The 19548-nt window shown below is 54.7% G+C and overlaps 1 protein-coding gene and 1 long non-coding RNA gene across 4 annotated transcripts in view; one reads left to right on the forward strand and one right to left on the reverse strand.

Annotated features, from left to right (window-relative positions):
* Positions 1 to 17316, reverse strand: part of TCOF1 (treacle ribosome biogenesis factor 1) — a 37881-nt gene extending 20565 nt beyond the window's left edge. For 2 of the 3 annotated variants that reach the window (XM_039239483.1, XM_039239482.1), the window contains exons 1-13: positions 17165 to 17316; positions 14743 to 14798; positions 11727 to 11869; positions 9577 to 9650; positions 8673 to 8859; positions 7980 to 8053; positions 5975 to 6205; positions 4575 to 4787; positions 4134 to 4358; positions 3793 to 3954; positions 3450 to 3632; positions 3056 to 3289; positions 2768 to 2965 (exon numbers count right to left, since the gene is read on the reverse strand). In XM_039239483.1, the coding sequence (XP_039095414.1) occupies positions 2768 to 2965; positions 3056 to 3289; positions 3450 to 3632; positions 3793 to 3954; positions 4134 to 4358; positions 4575 to 4787; positions 5975 to 6205; positions 7980 to 8053; positions 8673 to 8859; positions 9577 to 9650; positions 11727 to 11869; positions 14743 to 14798; positions 17165 to 17272 (2088 nt within the window). In that variant the 5' untranslated portion in view covers positions 17273 to 17316. Of the gene's footprint in view, positions 1 to 2767; positions 2966 to 3055; positions 3290 to 3449; positions 3633 to 3792; positions 3955 to 4133; positions 4359 to 4574; positions 4788 to 5974; positions 6206 to 7979; positions 8054 to 8672; positions 8860 to 9576; positions 9651 to 11726; positions 11870 to 12182; positions 12240 to 14742; positions 14799 to 17164 lie in introns of those variants that run through there. The other variant, XM_039239484.1, reaches the window with a different exon arrangement.
* On the forward strand, positions 9621 to 10585 carry LOC120236601. Its single transcript, XR_005529715.1, has 2 exons — positions 9621 to 9683; positions 10329 to 10585. It is a non-coding gene; the product is annotated as an uncharacterized LOC120236601 (long non-coding RNA).
* Positions 17317 to 19548: the final 2232 nt, after the last annotated feature.

The raw sequence follows: 19548 nt of genomic DNA on the forward strand, positions 1-19548 counted from the left end.
AAAACAAAGGGGAGAATACTACCCAACTTATTTTATGAGGCCAGTATCACTATGATACCAATGCCAGGCTAAGACATCACACGAAAACTACAGACTAATATTCCTTATGGATGTAGACCCAAAAACCCTTAACAAATGACTTAGCAAACGAAACCCGGCAAGGAAAAGGAGTATACACCATGACCAAGTGGGATTTACCACAAGAACAAAATATTGATTTAACACCTGAAAATCAACCAAGTATAATACACTCCATTAAAGGAACAAAGGAAAAAACTGGTAAGATCACTTCAACAGAAAAAAGCATTTGATAAAAATTCAACTAATAAAAACTCCCAACAAACTAGGAATAGAAAAGAACTTGGGGCACCTGGCTGGCTTGGTCGATAAGAGCATGCGACTCTTGAGCTTGGGGTTGTGAGTTTGAGCCCTGTGTGGGTGTAAAAATTACTTAAAAATAAAATCTTTAAAAAAAGAAAAAAACATTCTCATCCTGATAAAGGGAATCTTTGAAAAATTTAGAGCTAACATCATACTAAACAGTGAAAGACTGAGTGCTACGCCCTAAATTAAAAACAAGGCAAAGGCGTCTGCTCTAACTGTGGCTACTGAGCACTGCACTGGAGGCTCTAGCCAGTGCAGTAAGGCAAGAAAGAGAAATAAAAGCCATCTAGATTGAAGAGGAAAGAGTATAACTGTCCTGATTCACAGACAACAAGATCTGTATATAAAAAGCCCTAGGGGCTCTATAAAGGCCATGAAAATTGATAAGCCAATGTGACGTCACCACAGGATGTAAGAACGTACACGGCAAGGCTGGACCCCGAGGCACCATACCGCCATTCAGCCATTCCTGACACACTGACCAGCCTCTCTCCCACCCTTCTCACACGTGGGCTCTCTTCCTACAGCACTTCAACTGACATCAATGGAGAATCACCTCCTTCCTCAGTCTCTGTCTGGCCCATCTGGTTTTCCAGAACCGAGCCTGTCTTTGTCACTCTATTTGGAACCTCACCTCTCAGGTGGACGGTGTCCTTTGAGCTGGCTGGGGTCTCCGAGCAGACCAGAGGCTATGTGTCTCACTTCTGACCCGAGCTATCCTGAGCAGTGTGGAACCCACTTAGTGTGTACAGGCAGCATTTTGAGAGCAAGGCCATGATTTCATTTAATGTTGCTCCTAACCCCGTAACAGAGGCTTAATTATCCTTACCCCTTAAGACAGGATTCCCATCAGACCCACCGCTCTCACTGGGGGCAACTTAGGCCTCCTGAAGTTAGGCCAATGCACCGTCTCCTGACAGGGCACCAGGCTAGAAGGCTGGGCCCCTAGAGAGGGTTTAGCCGCTTTATTTCACACCTTGAGAGGAAGGAAGGCCCCACAGCACAATCATGTCTGTGGCTGGAGAAGTTTGGCCCAAAACATAGCAGGAGGAAGCATGAAAGGCAAAGGCTTCTGAGGTGGACACGCTGGGGCACAGGCCCCGCTGACTCTCACTGGCTGGTTGAATGGAAGCCGGTCAGCAAACAACTCTTCTAAGCTCTAATTTCCTCCCCCAGACACGGAAGCAAATGAACACCTGTCTAATGGTACTGGTGGGAGGCTCAGATGGGGAGACAACGACTTCAGCGATGGGCACAGTGGAACTTTTCAGGCATTGGTCTGGAATGTGTGGAAACGGGATAGGAGCCGCGGGGCTGGGACTCAGGCAGGGCCCACACACAACTGTCAAATCACAGGAGAATCACAGGAGCCTGGGTCCCACAAGGCAACAGTGAGGGGGGGGCAAAAGAAAAAATCCCAGAGCAAACGCGTGTTCTGGTAGAGGGAAAACAGAAATGACTAATTTCTGAGTGGTTATTGGGAGGAGAGGGGAAGAAGAGCGACAATTACAAATAATAAACTGTGGGCGAGTGAATGCAAGGTGTGAGCGATCTTCACTTCTCCCGGCTCAATTCTTCCAGGTTGGGAGGGGACTCCTGATTCTGCCTGGCCCACCCCCAGGGTGGCAGAGGAGCGAGCCTGCTGTGTGCACAGACCCCTTGCTGGGTATGGTGGGTGAGAACTCTGTAAATTCTCAACCCTGTGAAGGCTGATTTCCAATTTACAGAGGCCCTGACAGATTTCATCACTTGCTAGGAAATGGTGCCAGGACTTGAACCCGGGCAGTCTGGCCCCGAGCCCCCTGCTGTCAGCCGCTGCCACACCATTTCCCCCAGTGATCCCACCAACATGCTCTGCCTCAGGCAGCTCCCTCAGGTCAGGCACTCTCCCACCCTCGGGGCATAGAGGCAAGTTTCTTTGCCTGGAACACTCCATTTCCCCTGGCCAGCTCCTTCAGCCCACAGTTCCAGTGCCCCTTCCTCCAGGAGGCCTTCCCTCCCGGAAGCCCCCAGATGCTATCACCCGCAGTGCTGTTAGCCCAGGTACACAACCTTAGCACATTACGCTGGGATAACCCGTGTGCACATCCCACGCCCCTGTCTAGACTAGGAACTCCCTGAGGGAGACGGGACAGCACCAGGCAGAGGGGCCAGAGCTTGTGGATGGCGTAGGGAGCCTCAATGTGAGCTCAAAAGGCCACGGGCAAGACTGCATCTCTGACAGGTGGAGGAGACTGAGTGAAAAGTGGGGAACGAGGCTGAGCTGAGGTGGCCCTTGAGGCTTCTGCACAGCCGGGAGCCAGCGCAGCTCAGAAAAGCTCCTCCCCAGCCCTGCCCTGGACTCCGGTGCAGGTGGGACAGGCTGGCTCCTCCCAGGCCTCACCAAGGCTGGAGTGGTGGTCACCTCCTCGCTGTCCGAGTCCTCCTCACTGCTCTCTGAATCTTCCTGCATCTCAGCTTTGGCTGGGGCTGTTGCAGGCCCTGCCTTCCCAGCGGGCACTGGGGCAGCCCCCTGGCCTGAGGACCCCTTGGTGGGTGCAGAGGCAGCTCTCACCGGGATGCTTTTCCCCACAGACTTTGCCTGGAATGACAGGGAAGAGACACGTATAGCGGGAGGCTGAAGGGCGACGTGAGGACTAGCCCAGAGTCTGCCAGACAAACTTGGCTTCACCTGTCCTGCTGGGGCGGCAGGAGCGGTCTCCTCCTCACTCTCGGACTCCTCGCTGCTTGAAGAGTCCTCCGGCCTCTGGGCGCCCCTGGGCATAGCTGGAGGTGGCATCGCTCCCGCCTTCCAAGGGGCCGGCGTGCCCACTCGCAATGGGGGGACCTTGACAGGTGCAGGCGTAACAGGGGTGCCCTTCTTTGGGGAGGCCTTGGTCTGGGGTGTTCTCATAGCCGGTTTTGCCTGAGAGGAAGCAGAAGTCAGAAGCTAGAGAAGTAGCCTGAATTCAGAGCCCCCATTGGTTCTGGGGTGGAGCCCTCCTGTTCCTCCCCACAGCTCCCCGGGGAGCTGCCTGGTGTCAGTGGCTCAGGTCAGGCTGCAACGCGGTCCCTCCTGGGCCCACCTGGGCAGGAGCCAAGGCTGCAGGCGCCTCCTCTTCACTGTCTGACTCCTCCTCACTACTCTCGGAGTCCTCGTTGGACATTTCGGCCTTGCCCTGGGTGGCTTCAGGCCCTGCCTTCTGAGGGGGGCCCTTGGCAGGACCTGAGGCAGCTGTGACCTGGCGGACTTTCCCTGAGGACTGTGCCTGCAGTGAGACACACGGGATCAGGGGAGGGAGCGGAAAGCATGGCTGTGTGCAGAGACACAAGAAACCAAGAGGGCAAACAGAGGCAGCGTGTGGGTGTGTGCGTGGGGGGCTCCTGACACTGAGGGGGAAAGAAGAAACGTACAGGCAGGAGCCTCACCTGGGCCGGCGCCTCCCCCTCGCTGTCTGACTCCTCCTCGCTGCTGCTCTCTGAGTCCTCCGGTTTCCCTACCTGGGTGGCTGCAGGCCCTGCCTTCTGAGGGGGCCCCTTCACAGGACCCGAGGCAGCTCTGACCTGGGAGTTTTGCCCCAAGGGCTTTGCCTGGAGTAACAGAAGACAGGGTCAGGACAGGAGCCCACCGGGGAACGTGTGTGAGGGAAGATGAGGCGAGGAAAGCAAATGCGGGGCCTGAAGCCCAAGGCGCGGAAGGGGAGGACAAGCCAACAGACGGGCTCTCCAGAACGAGGCACGGGCCGCTGCGGGGTGGCTGGCAGCCTCACCTGAACAGGGTTCTTGGCCAGGGACGCAGCTGCCGGCACCTCCCCCTCGCTGTCAGACTCCTCGGTGCTGCTCTCCGGGTCTTTCTCCTTGCCCTGCCCCACCTGAGCCTGCGCAGCTGCAGGCCCTGCCTTGCCAGGGGGCACTGGAGGGGCCCCTTTCCTAGGGGATCCCTTGGCAGGAGCTGAGGCAGCTTTGACCTGGGGGGTCTTCCCTGAAGGCTTCACCTGGAGGGAGACAAGTAGAAATCAGGGAGGGAGCAGACAAGGGGGGACAATGAGGAGACAGAGGAGGCTGGACAGGGCAAAGGATGCCACACATGAGAAGGAGGGCAGGGCTCTGAGCATGTGCAGGGCCCTTGCAGACAGAGGGCGGAACCAGGCCTCAGAAGGCCTTCTGGGGAGGGGTACAGGCTTCATGGACTCTCCTTCTCCAGGCCTCACCTGAAGTGGCAACTTGGCAGCTGGTGGCTCCTCCTCGCTGTCAGATTCCTCCTCACTGCTGCTCTCGGAGTCTTCCACTGGCTTCCCTGCCTTGGCCTGGGCAGGTGCAGGCCCTGTCTTCCCAGGGGGTACTGGGGTGGCCCCTTTCCCAAGGATCGCCTTAACAGGACCTGAGGCAGCTCTGACCTGGACGATTTTCTCCGAGGCCTTCACCTGGTAAAAGAGAAAGGACAGTTTGTTCCCCTCCTCACCCTCCGGTGGTGCCCTCAGGACAAAGCCAAGGCCTTAGCTGGGGCTCACGAGATCCCCCCGCTTCTCACGCTCCGCCGTGACTGGCGCTCAGGCCTGACCCATTGGCTTCACTCTCACTCTGGCGCCTTCACAGCCCTGCCCGGCTCACTTGGCCATCGCTCCACCTCCGCCAGGTCCGAGACACACAGCAGTTCTCATGGCAGTCCTCCCTGATGCCCCTGCGCTGCTCCCAGCGTCACCCATACACAGGTGTCAGAGGCTCCCATGGTAGGGCTCCCGTCAGCGGGAGACCCCCGTGAGCACAGGCTCGTCCGGCGTGGTCCTAGCTGTGCTGTCACAGTTCTCTCTCCCACGTCGGGAGCCCGGGCACTTGCTGGGCTCCCCAGCAGAATGGCCTTTGTCCAAATGTCCATGTGGTGCATGTCCCTGTCCCACTCCTTCAGGCCGCACCATCTCCGTAAGGCCTTCCCTGAGCACTCGACTTTACTTACCATTCCTACAGCCCGCCTGCCTTACCTTCCTCGTCACCACCCAGCAAAGTGAACCTTATTTTACTTACTGCACCCCTCCTTTACCATCCAGCCCTATGCTGGCACTTCCACTCCTGAGTGGCCTCACCAGGCCAGCTTCGGGGTCTTTCACCACCACTGTCTGATGCTCCCTCCTCCTGGCTCTCCAACTCCAGCAGCTTCCCAGCCCCTCTGCTTTCCCTTCAGATGCTCCCAGAGTCTTGGCCACCAGGCCCAGAGGAGTGGGTCCCAGCAGAGGGAAGGCAACAAGATTCCTGGTAGCTAACAAGCCATGGTTTGGCCTAAGAAGCCAGAGGACTAGGCAATTAAAACTTAAGTCCCTGCACAACAGGACCAGCTGGCCACAGCCCATTCATGAGACAGGGAAACTGAGGTAAAGGAGAATTACTGACAGAGTAGGGTGCAGGGCTACCCTGTGGGAAGTAGCCCTTTTAGGCTGCTGCTCAGGCAAGAGGGGCAATTTCCACAGGGGGCTGACAAGCCCAGCTGCCCTTGCCCTTCAGTTTGCACACCCCACTTCCTGCTCCCCAGACCCCAAGGTGAGGCTCATTATACAGCCATTCGGCAGCCTCTGGGGGCTCTGAGGAAGCTGAGGGGTAGTCTGCCCCCAGGCCTCACCTGGCGAGGTGGCTCCACAGGGGCCCCCTCCTCACTCTCAGATTCCTCCTCACTGCTCTCCGAGTCCTCTTCTGGCTTCTTGGCCTTGCTGGCTGGAGTCAGGGCGCCTCCTCTGACTTGGGGTGTCACATCCCCTGCCTTCCCAGGGGCTGGGGCTGCCCCTCTGCCTAGAGAGTCCTTGGCAGGGGTGGGCGAGGCTTTGACCTGGGGTGGTTTCACTGGAGGTTTCACCTGGAACAAGAGGACGCAATGAGAGAAGAAATCAGTCTTTGCCTCTGAGGGCTATGAGAGGCGTCACGGTTCATAAAGCCCTTTCCTAACACCAGCCGATCCTCAAAGAATTCCCCGAGACAGATGCTAACTTTACACCCAGGTTCCAGAAAAGGACAAGCAGCTCAGAGACGTTAAGTCACTCACAACCAATATTAAGGGCCAAGTCCCGACCAGAACCCAGGTCTGTGTTGCCTTGGGGGCAGAACTCCCAACCACTATGCTCCTGTGCCGCCCGGCACAGAGGGGCAGCTCTCTCAGCCAGAAGGCCTATCCTGTCTGCCCCTTCAACTACAGGGGTCTGATCACGGTGGCCTTCCCAAGGGCCGCGAGGCCAGGATCTGAATGCCAGGCTTGCCACTGGCTTGCTGAGGTACCTTGGGCACATTCGTTCCCTCTCGGAGCTCTTTCTTAGACTTCTACAACTCGGACATTGCAATGGCAGGCAGTGCCCTCCCTCCATCTCTGTCATTAGTTAGACTTCACCGGGCCCAGGTTTCTGGGGCAGCCATGTCCTCAAGCGCAAAGCCCTCACTGCTGCTAGGGCCCTGTGCTGGCCTCTGGCCCCCGAGCTGTGTCTAGCTGCTGGCTTCCCAGGGCCAAGTGGTAATGGGAGCCTGGAGCGCCCTGATGGCTGTGTCCAGGGCCTGAAAGTGGGGTTGGATGTGGCGAGTGGCTAGGCCTGGGGTACACAGGCCGAAGTTCTCCACCTTCACGGGTTACTGGGTGAAGCAGGAGGCAAGAAGCACTCCAGGCACCAGGTCAATCTGTCCCTGAACCCGTGGCTCCCCCTCCACACCTGCTTTCTAGTAGGCGCCCTGGTGCCAGACACCAGCCCCACTCCAGCCCCACTCTGCCTGCCACATCAGCGCTCTCACTGCTTCTATTCGGATTGCCCTCCAACTCAGGCCACAACCAGCCATCTTCTTTAAACCTAAATCAGGCCATCTTACCTCCATGCCTAAAACCGTGAAACGGCTGCTCACAGACCCTAGAATAAAACCCAAACTCCCCCTGGTGGTCCCCATGTTCAGGCAGCAGGATGTGGCCCCTGCCAACCTCCGATCTCCTAAGGCACTTTCATCTCATTAATGAGGTCATGTTCTTGTTATGGCCCCTCAGGGCTCTCCACGTTCTCCCTTTAGAGTGGCCATCAGTACTATAGTCAGACTTCCGAGGGACCTCCCACCACCCCCCCCACCCTGGCAGCAGCAGTCATGCACCTCCTGCTGCCACTAGATTCCCAAGGCTTGGCTGCACAATAAGGAATGACACTCTGGTCACAGTTCAGAGAAGAGATGAGGCCACAGACCAAGCGCCCAGGACTGGCATCCACCACCAGGCCCAGAACTGCTCAGCAGCCTCACCCAGCTCGCGCGGACCACACCACAGGATGGCCACCGCCTGCCCCTGGGCTCACACAGCTCTTTCTGCTTGAATGCTTCCCCACATCCCTTCCTGGCAAATCCCCTGTGTGTCAAGGCCCTGCTCCAATGCCACCTCTGCCAAGAAGCCTTCCCTTGTCTCACAGACCGGACAGCATCGCTCCCCATAACCTTAGACGTTTTCCATACCTGCGGTGTGATGACAGGGACCTGCGGCTCCCTTCCCCAGGCCTTAGCCTTTCTAGCTCCGGGCCATCCTGAAACTTGCTCAACGGACTCAGCCCCGCAGGTGTGCGAAGCCCTAGCCGGGCCCCTGGGAGGGTGAGAGGTTTGCAGAGGGCGGCAATTACCTCCACGTAGGTCTCATCACTCGAGGTGGACGTCTCCTCGCTGGAGCTGCCGGCCTGGTTGGCCGATGCCATTCCTGAGGGATGGACAGGGAGAGCACTGAGGGCCTGCCCTTCCAGACTGCCCTCCCCGGCTCTCTGCCAGGCCAGGAAGGGAGAGGCAGGTGCTGTGTGTCCGCTTCTCTGTGCGGACCTTCAGCCCCACCCATCCTGAAGCCCCGCAGCTGAGACACATGCCACTCTATTCCCGAGTTCCCCCACACCTCTGCATCCCCAGGAAGGCTCATGCTAGGTCCTACCACACCCCCCGCCCCCACACACACATGCCGCCATCTGATAGCCCGGACATCTCCTCCCATCACCCCACTGAGGCAGGCAGGGCCAACGCCTATTTCACATGAGAAACTGGAGCAAACCTGGGCCTCAGTGTAGTCTCAGCCTCTGCAGTGGGCCCTGTACCCACCTGAGAGCAATAAACCAGAAAATGCCCCACCATCACCCGGGCTGCTCCAACTCCCTTAGCAGAGCCGGACATGTCTCTGCAGCAGACCCTCCCCTATTGAGGCACGGGGCCTTACTGCCATGGAGACAGACCTCTAAATTCCAGAATGTCCCAGAGCCCGACAAAGCAGTGCCGGGCCTGCCTCCCCAGCCCAACCTTGGGGGACTTGGCATCTAGGGATTGGGGATCCTCACCGGGCTTGGCCGTGGTCCTGAGGGCTGGGACACTGCCCTCCTCCTCAGTTTCTGAGGCCAGGACGGCATTTGCTGAAGGCCCTGCTGACTTCTTAGGCGACCTCCCAGACAGAAGGTGGGCCACTGCCTTCCCAGAGGCAGGATGGGGGGTGGAGTTCACCACCTTGCTGGCTTTCTTGGTCTTTGCCTACAAAGGACAGGGGTGACAGACACACTGGGAATGACACGCACAGACCACCTCCCAGTCTGTGAGTTCGGGCAAATTACCTCCCTGGGCCTGTTTCTTCATCTTTAAGTTGGGGCTGAAAAGGGTAGCTCCCCTCAGAGGCCCGGAGAAAACCCAAGCACAGGTCTCGGGATACTGCAGCTGCCTGCTAAGTGCTAACCAGTGGTCTGCCGCAGCTGCTCTCACTAGCTCGCGTTGTCGTCAGTGCCCCACACAGCTCAGGGACGTGTGCTGTGGTGTCTGTGATCCTGCTTTGTGGACACCAGCGAACGGTGTTCTACCTTCTCAGAGGCTGCGCTCTAGAAAATGACCTTCGAGCTTTCAGACCCCCAGGGGGCCTGTTTACCATGGTGCCCCCACTGCCCCCCACAGTGCCTGCGAAGCATCTGGCTCAGTAACAGGCTGTTGGCTGAACAGGCGAACGCCCAGATGGAGGAGGAAAGAAGTTGTGCCCAGTGGCCCATAGCAGTGGGCGTCACCCCCATCTTACAGAAAAGGAAACTGAGGCCCAGAGCAGTAAAGGGACTCACCAGGACCACATGGCTGGTGATAAAGGCCCACATGTGAATCCAGGTTGGGTAATCACTCACAACCCCATCCTTCTCTGACACAGGGGACTGTCCCCCTACAGGGATCTTAACTCCCACGAGCGACAGCCTGGAAGGTGTTCCTACTCACCTGAGCCTTTTCTTTTGCGCTCGATGGCACAACAGGGCCCGGAACTGAGGAGTTCATGGACACCAGTCTTGGGGCTGCAAGACACAAACAGCCGCCAAATGCACCAGGTGAGCCCTTCCTCATTTCAGGACAGCCGGCAGGTGTCAGCGCACCTAACGATTCAATCAGCATGACTGCTGGGTGCTGGCTCGAGCCTCTGAGGCTGAGCCCGGACTTGTGGAAGAGAGCCCTGGGGTGCGCGAGCCACATCCACCAGAAGCAGGAGAGCGGGGCATCACGACAGCCACGGGGCGGCTCCCCCCCCCCCATGGAGCCCCAGCTCCCTGACAGCACAGGACACTGACACTGATGGCCACCAGAAAAGGAAGCGCTGGCCCACAGTCCTGCTGAGGACTGCCTCGAAGGCACCGCGTGACTTCAGGTTGGGCCATCCCCACAGGCCTCCACGCTGCAGCCCGAGAGTCACTCAGCAGGGCAGGGGACTCGGTCACATAGCCAGCCCTGGTCCACAGAGAGAGGGGCTCGGGATTTCAATGGTTTCTAGTGGAAAAGGGAGCTGAACCATGAGACCGAGAACTGGTCAGATGTTGAGACTTAGAGATTCTTGGTGCTCTTACACCAGGAAACTGTCTCCCCAGATCTTAGACAGGGTAAGATTTCTAGGGTATGCTGTGACATGCGACACTGCTGAGATGCATGGCATGGTCTAACTCTCTTCCTGGCATTTCACTCCATCTCCTTCTCTTTTCTAGACACATCTGGAAGCAGAGGGGAAGTACAGCAAACCACATAGCCCCAACCATTACCAGCCTGTGGCCAATGTGATGTCAACCGGCCTCTCTGCCACCCTTCCCCAGCAAGGACTATTGTAGAAAAAATTCCAGATATCAGATCACGTTCCCCACAAATATTTCAGCGTGTTTCTTTCAATGGGGATGCCTTTAAAATGTATAATTATGATTCCCTTATTACAGAAAAAAGTCCACTAAATAAAAATCCATGAAGCATACCAGTCACTATGAAATTAAACAAGTTTTGTTTTTACGTAGCACGTAGGTGTGGATATGCGCATAGGTGTGGATATGCGCATATGCACAGCTATCCGTGTGACTAGATGTAAAGGGGACAGTTTTAAAGCCACCCACCAGGGTACATTCAAGGGGTAAAAGGGATCCGCCCTGGGTAGAATAGAAAACCTCCCACTTTTCTTCCATATGCTTATGTATAGTTCAAACTGGACTTGTTTTGCATTTATAATCTTAAAAGATTAAAAGACATATATTCAATATGATCTTGAATATTTTTAAAAACATGCTCAGGAAAAAATAAATGGAAGAATAATTTGCCAAATTGTAGGTGGCAACAATGAGGGTAATTTTTTTCCTGCCTTTTTAACAAGTAATTTTCATATCCTATAAGGAATGATCCATAATGAATCCTGTATTTCTTTTACAATCAGAAAATACACTTAAGAATCAAGAAATCACCTTCGATGTAAGCAAAAGACAATAACCTTGCAGAGAAAAAGGATGATTACTCTGTGGAGTCACAAGTCCCTTGGTTCAAGTACAGACTGTCTTGAGGACTGGGGAGAAGGGGTTGCGAAGGTCTCACGGGGTCACCCCCGCCAGTGCTCTGAACCCAGAGTGCCCGGGGCAACCTTCCGGTGCTAACCTGTACGCGTCCAAACAACAGGAAGCCTGTTGCCCTCCCAGCAGCCACGGGCCACAGAGAAAAGGTGCCTGCCAACTGCTCCCTTGGAAATCTTCCCAGCAGTTCTACAAATGTGGGCTTCTTTCCATCTTTATCAGAAGCACCTGGGGGCTCGTAGGACTGTAGCTTTTGTACCCCAAATTGGGCTGTAAGGGCCCACCCAGCTAAGTTTTTGTTCACCACTGGATACCCAGGACCTGGGACACAATGTCTGGCACGAGAAAGGGTTCAAATAAATACTGCAGTAGATAGGCGGGGCCCTTCCAATCTCTCTAAAAGTCCTGGTCTTCCCAGGGCTCACTGGAAGAGAAGCTGGAGGTGGACTCTCCTCTAAACAACCCAATATCCAAACGCCTGTTCCCCAAAGCTGCAGGGCCCGGAGCTAAGCTCCCACAAGCACCAATGACGGAGGCTCCCCCGGGCCCCAGGACTCGTACCGGCTTTGGCGGTCTCAGCTTCTGCCTCCTCCTCCTCCTCTTCTGAGCTCTCTGAGCTGCTAATGGGGTCGGACACGCGGGTCTTCTTAGCCTGCAGCGCTGCATCTTCCTCTGCCTTCCGCTTCTGGCCAACTTCTGACGTCCTGCAGGACAAGGGTGACTGGCTACACCAACCAGGAGACAAGGGCAACTCCGGATTTGACAAGAAAGACCCCCCTCCCCCCTCCCCACCAGGAAATGTGTATACAGAGTTTGAAAACAGTGCAGATACACTTGTATTCTGCATCTTCACCCATTTCATATACGGTTTTTACAACTATTAGTCTCCAAAATAATCACTAAGGGCTGGTGACACAACACGGTAACAGCAGCTAACCAACACCGAGTGGTATGTGCCAGCACCTGCGGGCGGGCCGTTCACAGCCTCATCCAGGCTCTCCCTCCTCCAGAACTTACAGCATCTATAGTGCCCTCTTTCTGGAAGACCCTGCTCAGGTCCTTCTTGTCCTTTGGGCCTCAGCCTCCTCAAAGCCCCTCCCTGATCACGATTCTCCTTCCCCTGACGTCTCCGCTCTGTCATCCTGTTTCATTTTCTTCAGAACACTTTTCTCTCTCCTGTTATTCTACTTACTTCCTGCCTGACTCCTCCACCACATGGTCAAACCCGGGGCAGGGGGAGGGGCTGGCAGGAACCTCTGCTAGTTCACTAAGCGTCTTCAGCACATAGCACACATCTCAAAACATGAACGACTTAGGGACTTGCTCAGGGTCAAAGTATAAGTTTTGGGCATCGGCAGGACAAGCACCCACAGGGCTGAGTCCCTGGAACATTCAAGTACGAGCTCCTTTGACCTCACTCTCCCACCCAGAGGGGAGTCACGGTCCATGTCCCATGTTCTCCAGCTGGGACAGACATGTTCTATCTGCCACAGTTTGGGATGTGGGTCCCTTGGTCCCAGGAAGGCCACTTGTTGGGAATCCCTCCCCACCGCCGAAAACCAAGTTTCATTTATTACACTTAGGAGTTCACTCCGCCTCTCTTCCTCTTCCCAACAGAGTGTTTCACAAGGGCAGGGATTTTTCTCTGGTTGGTTCCAGATATATCAAGAACAGTTCTGACACATAGTAGCTGCTCAATAAATACCCAGGGAACAAATGCCTCTGATGGTCAGGTTTAGCACCTGATTTATCCACCCTCCCCCCTTTTAAAATAGGCTTCAAGCCCAGTGCAGAGCCCAACGCTGGGCTTGAACTCACAACCCTTGAACTTCATGATCAAGACCTGAGATGAGATCCAAAGTCGAACGCTTAACTAACTGAGACACCCAGATTGACCCCCCGCCCCCAAATTTACTATTACTATATTTTACAGATGAAGATACAGACCCAAAGAAGCCAACTTTTCCCAAGGTCATAGAGCTAGCTGTTGGGTTTGAACTTTGCTGGGAACTATTAGGTGAGGCTACCTCTGGTGGGTGTGAGGTCCTCGTTCCATTCAGTACCCCTCACCCACAGAAGGGGCCGGTGACAAGGGCTCACCGAAGCGCTTTTCTAGGGAAGGAAATGCTGTCACACCCAGATACCTGGGCAAGTCAGAGAGGGGGCGGGGGAGGAAGTGCGGGGTGTGCCCTATGCTCTGACCTGACCTTAGCAGCAGAGGAAAGCCAAGAAATGAGGGCCGACAGGACTTTCAAAGACCTTAGCAATCCCTGGACGCTGGGATCTCTTCCACACCATTCTTGCCTTTCCTTACACACCTCTGAGGAACTGTAGCATACCTCATTCCTGGATGGCTCTGATGACCAAGTGCTTATATCCAGAAGCTGCCTGTCTCCCTAAAGCAGTACATACGGATCCTACTTCAGCCTCTCAGAGCCCTAGAGAATTACCTACTCCCTTTGTCCTCAAAGATGTGTAGACACATCACCTGACCCTTTGCCATCTCTTTTCCATCCTGGACCATTCAGTATTTCCTAATCACTCCTCATGGGATGTGACTGCAGGCCCTTCACTCCCCTGGTTGACTGTGGTCAGGCCACTTTGTGGAGAGAAATGATTATCCCCTCCCTCTCTCTCAAACCATTCCTTTGTTGATATGCCCTTGGATTATTGCCCCTTCTGCATGTTTCAGACATTTCACACTCAGTATGTCCTTGAAATCTTTCCCTCCAACAATCGCATTCACTTCCAGCTCCACGCTCAGGTCCACCTTCCACGCAGGAGCACAAGCCAGGCACCTAAGAGTCAACTTGACTGCCCCTCTGGACCATCCCCAGCTCCCACTCTCATCCTCTAATATTGCTGGAATCGGCTGACTGTCTACCCTGTCATTCCTGTCTAAGCCCCACAAGCGCTTGCCTGGGTGACAGTGCCCATACCCTGACCAGCCATGCTGTCCTGCAGTGACCTCGCCACTCTCTACTTCCCCCTTTCAGGGTTCCCGTTGCTCTTGGGGCAAAGACACAGCTTCCCAACACAGATGATCAGGCCTTGAGTGAGGCGGGGCCCACCAATTGCCCGGCCTTGTTCTGTCCCGTGACTGCAGCTACAGGCCTTGGCATCAGCAGCTCCCTCTGCTCTAAACCCCCAAGTGAGGCTAGGCAAACCTGGTTTTGGCACCAAGTCCTTTCAAAATCTTCATTATCATTTAAATTTTACATGGATTTGTTTCATTCTTTGAGGCATGCTTCCCTCCCTGACTCTAAGGTCAGCTCCAGGAAAGAAGGAATCACATCTGTCTCACTGTATCTCCATGAGAGCAGGGCCCAGCATTTAGGAGGTAGGTACTCTAATGACAAGCTCCTGAGAAGCTCTGGTCCTTAAGAGCACGGGTGACAGCTCCCAATGTCCTTCCTCACATCAGACACCCCTATGTGCGACCCAGCTTCCTGGGGGCAACACTGGAGTCCACATTGGGCTCTGGAGACAGATCGCACACCAGGTTAGCATCCTAGTTTATGTCAAGCTGATGGCTTGGCGTGTCCCTACTCTGCTCTTCCAGCCCCGTCCGACTTACTGTTGCCAGTGAGTATAGATGTCCATAAGGGTTACAGGCTGAGTCAGGAAACTTTTCTGCAGAGAAGTAAAGAGAAAGCAGCAATTAACCCTTCAGCATAATAAAGATCTTTTTTAGGCCCAACTCTCCAAAGCTTCATGGGAGACTTCTTGCTCTGGGAAATACGTCTGCTTGGCCCTGTCAGTGCTGCTCAAACCTTCCCGAGACAAGCAGGGCAAGTCCTTCCACTAAAGCCTTTTAAGACAACACATTGGTGAGGGGTACCTTTGAGAGCCTGGAGTTGGAATGTTCCAGGCTAGCACTATCCAGTTCCCCGACACTCACCATGCTCAGAGGCCACAAGACAGGGCTTTTTCTATCCCTGACCTTTCCAAAGTCTTTTAAAGGCAGGGGGTGGGAGTTGGGGGTCCATGGTCCCAGGGCAGTATGAAGCACAGCCCAGACACCCAGGTGGCATGCCTGCAGTCCACTCATCCGCTGGGAAGAGACTAGAACCAAATGCTGCCGGTGCCTTGGTAGAAGCAGAGGGAACCGGGTGGAATCCAGCCCTTTGGAGCCGAAGCCAGGTGGCCCACTCTGCAAATGTCAAGAACCGAGGCTGTCAAGCACCCTGGGGCAGTTGAGTGAGCAATATAAGGCGATGGCAGCGTCAGGGATCTGGGCGGAATGGCTAAGAGGGCATGGCTGGAGTCTGGCAGAGCGCCTCTATTAAGTGGCTGAGTGTGTCCCTTCACCTCTTCGTGATTCAGGTTCCTTCTTTCTAACACAGGGATGAGCTCAGCACCCACCGAGCGGGATGCGGTCAGGCCTGAGCAAGATATTCTAGTCAGTGCCCAGCACACGAGCCGATAACGCCGACACTCTGCCCCAGGCACTCCTGCCTCCTCGCTGCCCCTCAACTGTGTCAGGCCACCTGCCCCAGCCGCGCTCGTTATTCTGTCTAGAATGCTCTCTCCTGCTAACTCCACAGCTTGCTCCTTCACGTCTCTGCCCATATGTCACCTTCTCGGTGGGGCTTCCTGATCACCCTATTTATAACTGAACCCTGACATTCCTTATCCACCTTGCCTGTCTTATTTTGATGGCTCATACGATCATCTGACATACTGTATCATTACTTTTTTTCTTTTTTTTTTAAAGATTTGTCATCTGTCTGCTCCTGCTGTGCCATGTGCTTCATGAGAACAGGATACTTTTGCCCAGGCAAGGGCCCCAACGAAGCCGGGTACAGCCTCTTGCCCCACTTACCTGTTAAGTGCTAGAAATGGAGTAAGAAGGCAGTCAAGGTCCAGAGAGGGTTGGGCAAATCCTTGGATAATGTCTTAGGACCCATCACCCTTTAGTCTCTCCGGACCCTGGAAGCAACCCTCAGGGCCAGAGCCTGCACCACAGTCAAAGGGATGACTAATGAGGTCAATATCCACGTTACTCACTTAAAACCCTCGGTGCCTTACCTCTGCTCTTCAGGTAAAGACCAAACTAACTACCGGGGGGCTCCAGCCAACTCCCCACCCTCTGTGTCACCCTGTACACCACCCTTCGGCCACAATGGACTTTCCAGAGGCCAGCACAAAGGCAACCAGTTCCCTCCCACCAGGGCATCTGTCCCTCCACCTGAATATCCACCTCTCTTCTCCCAGGTCTCAAATCAACATCCATTTCCTCAGGAAAGCTGTCCTGGGCGCCCCGACACAGGCAACTAACTTGCCATCCTGATGCCTCTCATCCTTGGCACCGAACGTGTTATGGGTACAGTTACTTTCGTGACTCTTTATGTCCACCTCCCCTACTAGATTTAGACTGTAAACTCCAGTGGGGCTGGGGCACCGCGCTCAACATTCCATCCTCAGCACTCTGAGCGCCGCTTTAGGAGTTGTGGAAAAGAATGAATGAAGTCAGCAAGGGCCCCACCACATGCTCGAGTCCCAAAGCTGTCAGACTCAATACGGGAGGGACCAGGGCCCGAGCCTCGGCTCAGCTAAAGGGCCACAAGCCCCCTCCCCTTGGCGCCCTCTTCCGCCTCCTCACCCTTCCCCAGGGGCTGGTCGCAAGCCACCCCTCAGGCTCTCAGCAACCTTCCCGGCCCGCGGAGCCACGTGGCCTGAGACTTCGGAAACTTTAAACCGCCGCTACCAGGAAGGGGTGGAGGTGGGCGCGGGAATTCCAAAGCCCTCCGCGTCGGATCTCCCATCCCGGCCCGCCCCCTACACAGCTGGGGGAAACTGAGGCCCAAAAGGACAGAGGGCCGAAGCGAGCAGAGGCTGTGGCTCCTTCGGCACCCCCGGGGGCTGCCCGGATCACCGCAGGGTCCGGCTTCTGTGCGCACGCCGGGCCGCCGCGGGAGGGGGTGCAGGCAGCACCCCTCCAGACCCCGCACGCGGCCCGCGCACACGGCCCGCGCACACGGCCCGCGCACGCTTACCTGGCCACTCTGCTCCTTCACTTCCCGCGCCGCGCGCACGTAGCCCGCCTGCAGCAGATGCTGGTAGATCAGGGGAAGAAGCTCCCGCCGCTTCCTGGCCTCAGCCATGCCGGCAACCCCTGCCTGTCGGCTCACCTGCACGCCCCCCTGAGTCTCCGCCCGCCACTTCCCTTGTGCCCTTGGACCTCGCGCGACCCACTTCCGGCTCCTCTTTCGCCCTGGCCGCGAGGCGCGCCGGGAAGTGTAGTCTTATCTCCTGGAGTGGCAGGCCCCCGGCCTCAAGCGGCTGAAAGGGGCGGAGGCTTGGAGGGTAACAAGGCCTCCCATTGGCGGGAGGAGGGCGTGTTGAGACCTAGACCCGCCTCCTGGCCTTGAGATGAATGATTCCCTCTTACCTCCTCCAGACTTGCTCCCTGCAGGGATTAGTCTTTCATGTTAACTCTGACGGGTGCGATAGGGTCTTAACCATCTTGGAGCATCTTAATCTGCATCTCTCTCTGGTCCCGAACTTCCAGTGACCCACTCATTTATTCATTTCACAGATTGTTTTTAGGACCCATGACTATTTATCATTAATTCACTCACGGCCTAAACCGTTTTTGAGCACCATACCTTAGGTTAGTGTTCACCTAGAATGGAGGGATAAAAAGATGAATAAGAAATGGTGGCTGCCCTCAAAGCTCACAAGGAGGAGAGTCGGTAACCAAGCAACTATGGTTCAATGCCTCCAGCTCATTGTCAGGGATTGGCACAGCATATGGAAACAGGGAGGAGGGGCACCTAACCCCAAAGAGACATCTAGCTTGAGGCTTAACGATGCAACAGGAATTTCTACTTCTGCAGAAGAAAGGACTGGCTTTCCAGGCAGAGGGCAGTGCCTGTATACAGACAGGAGAAACCACCAGGCACAGGCTGGGAAGCCCAAACATAGAACCCAGTCTGTGCTGGTGGGCTGTGGTTGTGGGAAAGAGGGACCGAGTAAGAACACACACAGGAGGATGGGGAAATAAACAGGCCCTACAGCACCCTCTCCTGCCCAGCAGAGCTTGCACTTTGTTCCAAGGGTGATAGAGACTCTCTGACTGGTTTTATGTAGGAGGGTGACCTGGGTTTGCGTTTTTATAAGATTGCTGTCACCAACTTGTGGAGGATGGCTTTGTGGAGAGCAAAACTAGATGTAAGGTTGTACTTGTCGAGGGGAGGTTGGCAGGGAGAGGATGGAGTAGGCTGGGGAATATATGCATCAGTTCTTTTTAACTTCATGGACCCATTGAGAAACTGAAGACACATTGAACCACCTAGACTTTGCTAGAGAATTAAAAAAAATGTTTTCCTTGTATTTTATTTTATTTTATTTTTTTTTAGAGAGAATGAGCAAGCCTGGTAGGAGAGGGGCAGAAGGAGAGAGAGAATCCTAAACAGGCTCCACACTCAATGCAGAGCCCGATGCAGGGCTTGATCCCATGACCCTGGGATCATGACCTGAGCTGAAATTAAGTCCGACGCTCAAAGGACCAAGCCACTCAGCCACCCTGCTGTAGCAAATTTTGAATGTGTAGAGACACATAACATTTTCCTTCCAGTTGTAGGACACAGATAAGCACATAACTGAACCTCCTGGGTTACTGTTGCTCCAGGAAAAGCCAGGGCCAGGACCAGATGACTGAATGCAGTGAGTGAGGAAGAGGGAGGAGTCTAATCTTCTTTCAGCCATTTAGTACAAAGGATTTATTGAGCACCTACTATTATGGATGAAGTAGTCTTCACCCCAACAGAGATTAGAGTCTAAAGCAGAGACACATCATACAAATACATAGTTACAAAGAGCGAGGACATGCAAAGAGGAAAAGGATAGAGTTTTTTATGGGACTGTAAGCACCGTGCAGGAGTCACACGGCTAAGGTTCAGCTTCTGGCTTTGCTTTTTGTTAACTAGGGACCTTGGGTGAGTTACATCACCTCTCTGTGCCTCAGCTTCCTCATCGGTAAAATAGAGGTGATTATACTTTCTACCTCATTGGATTGTCATGAGGAGTAACTGCATTCTAAACAGAAATGCTCAGAAGGGCTCCGAACAATAATTCTGTGCTTATGTGTATGTTAACCATTGGTGTGAAAGCATTTAATGGAAGGAGGGGTTAAGGAAGGATTCCCTGAAGAAGTTATATTTGTGAGGAAATCTGAACTATGTATAGGTGACAGTGGGAGGGGAAGACTCCTAGGAAGAGGGAAGAACCAGTGCAAAGGGCCTGAGGCAGAACGTGCGGCTTAGAGAAAAGACGAGAAAAGGCCTTGGTAGCAGGGCGTAGAGGGAGAACAGGCGGATTGGGGAATGTGGAAAGTGGGCAGAGGCAGGTTCCACATTAAGGATCTTTCTTTTCATCT

This window comes from Hyaena hyaena, unplaced genomic scaffold, assembly GCF_003009895.1.
Source record: "Hyaena hyaena isolate Hyena2069 unplaced genomic scaffold, ASM300989v1 scaffold_157, whole genome shotgun sequence".
NCBI classification, from domain to species: Eukaryota; Metazoa; Chordata; class Mammalia; order Carnivora; family Hyaenidae; genus Hyaena; species Hyaena hyaena.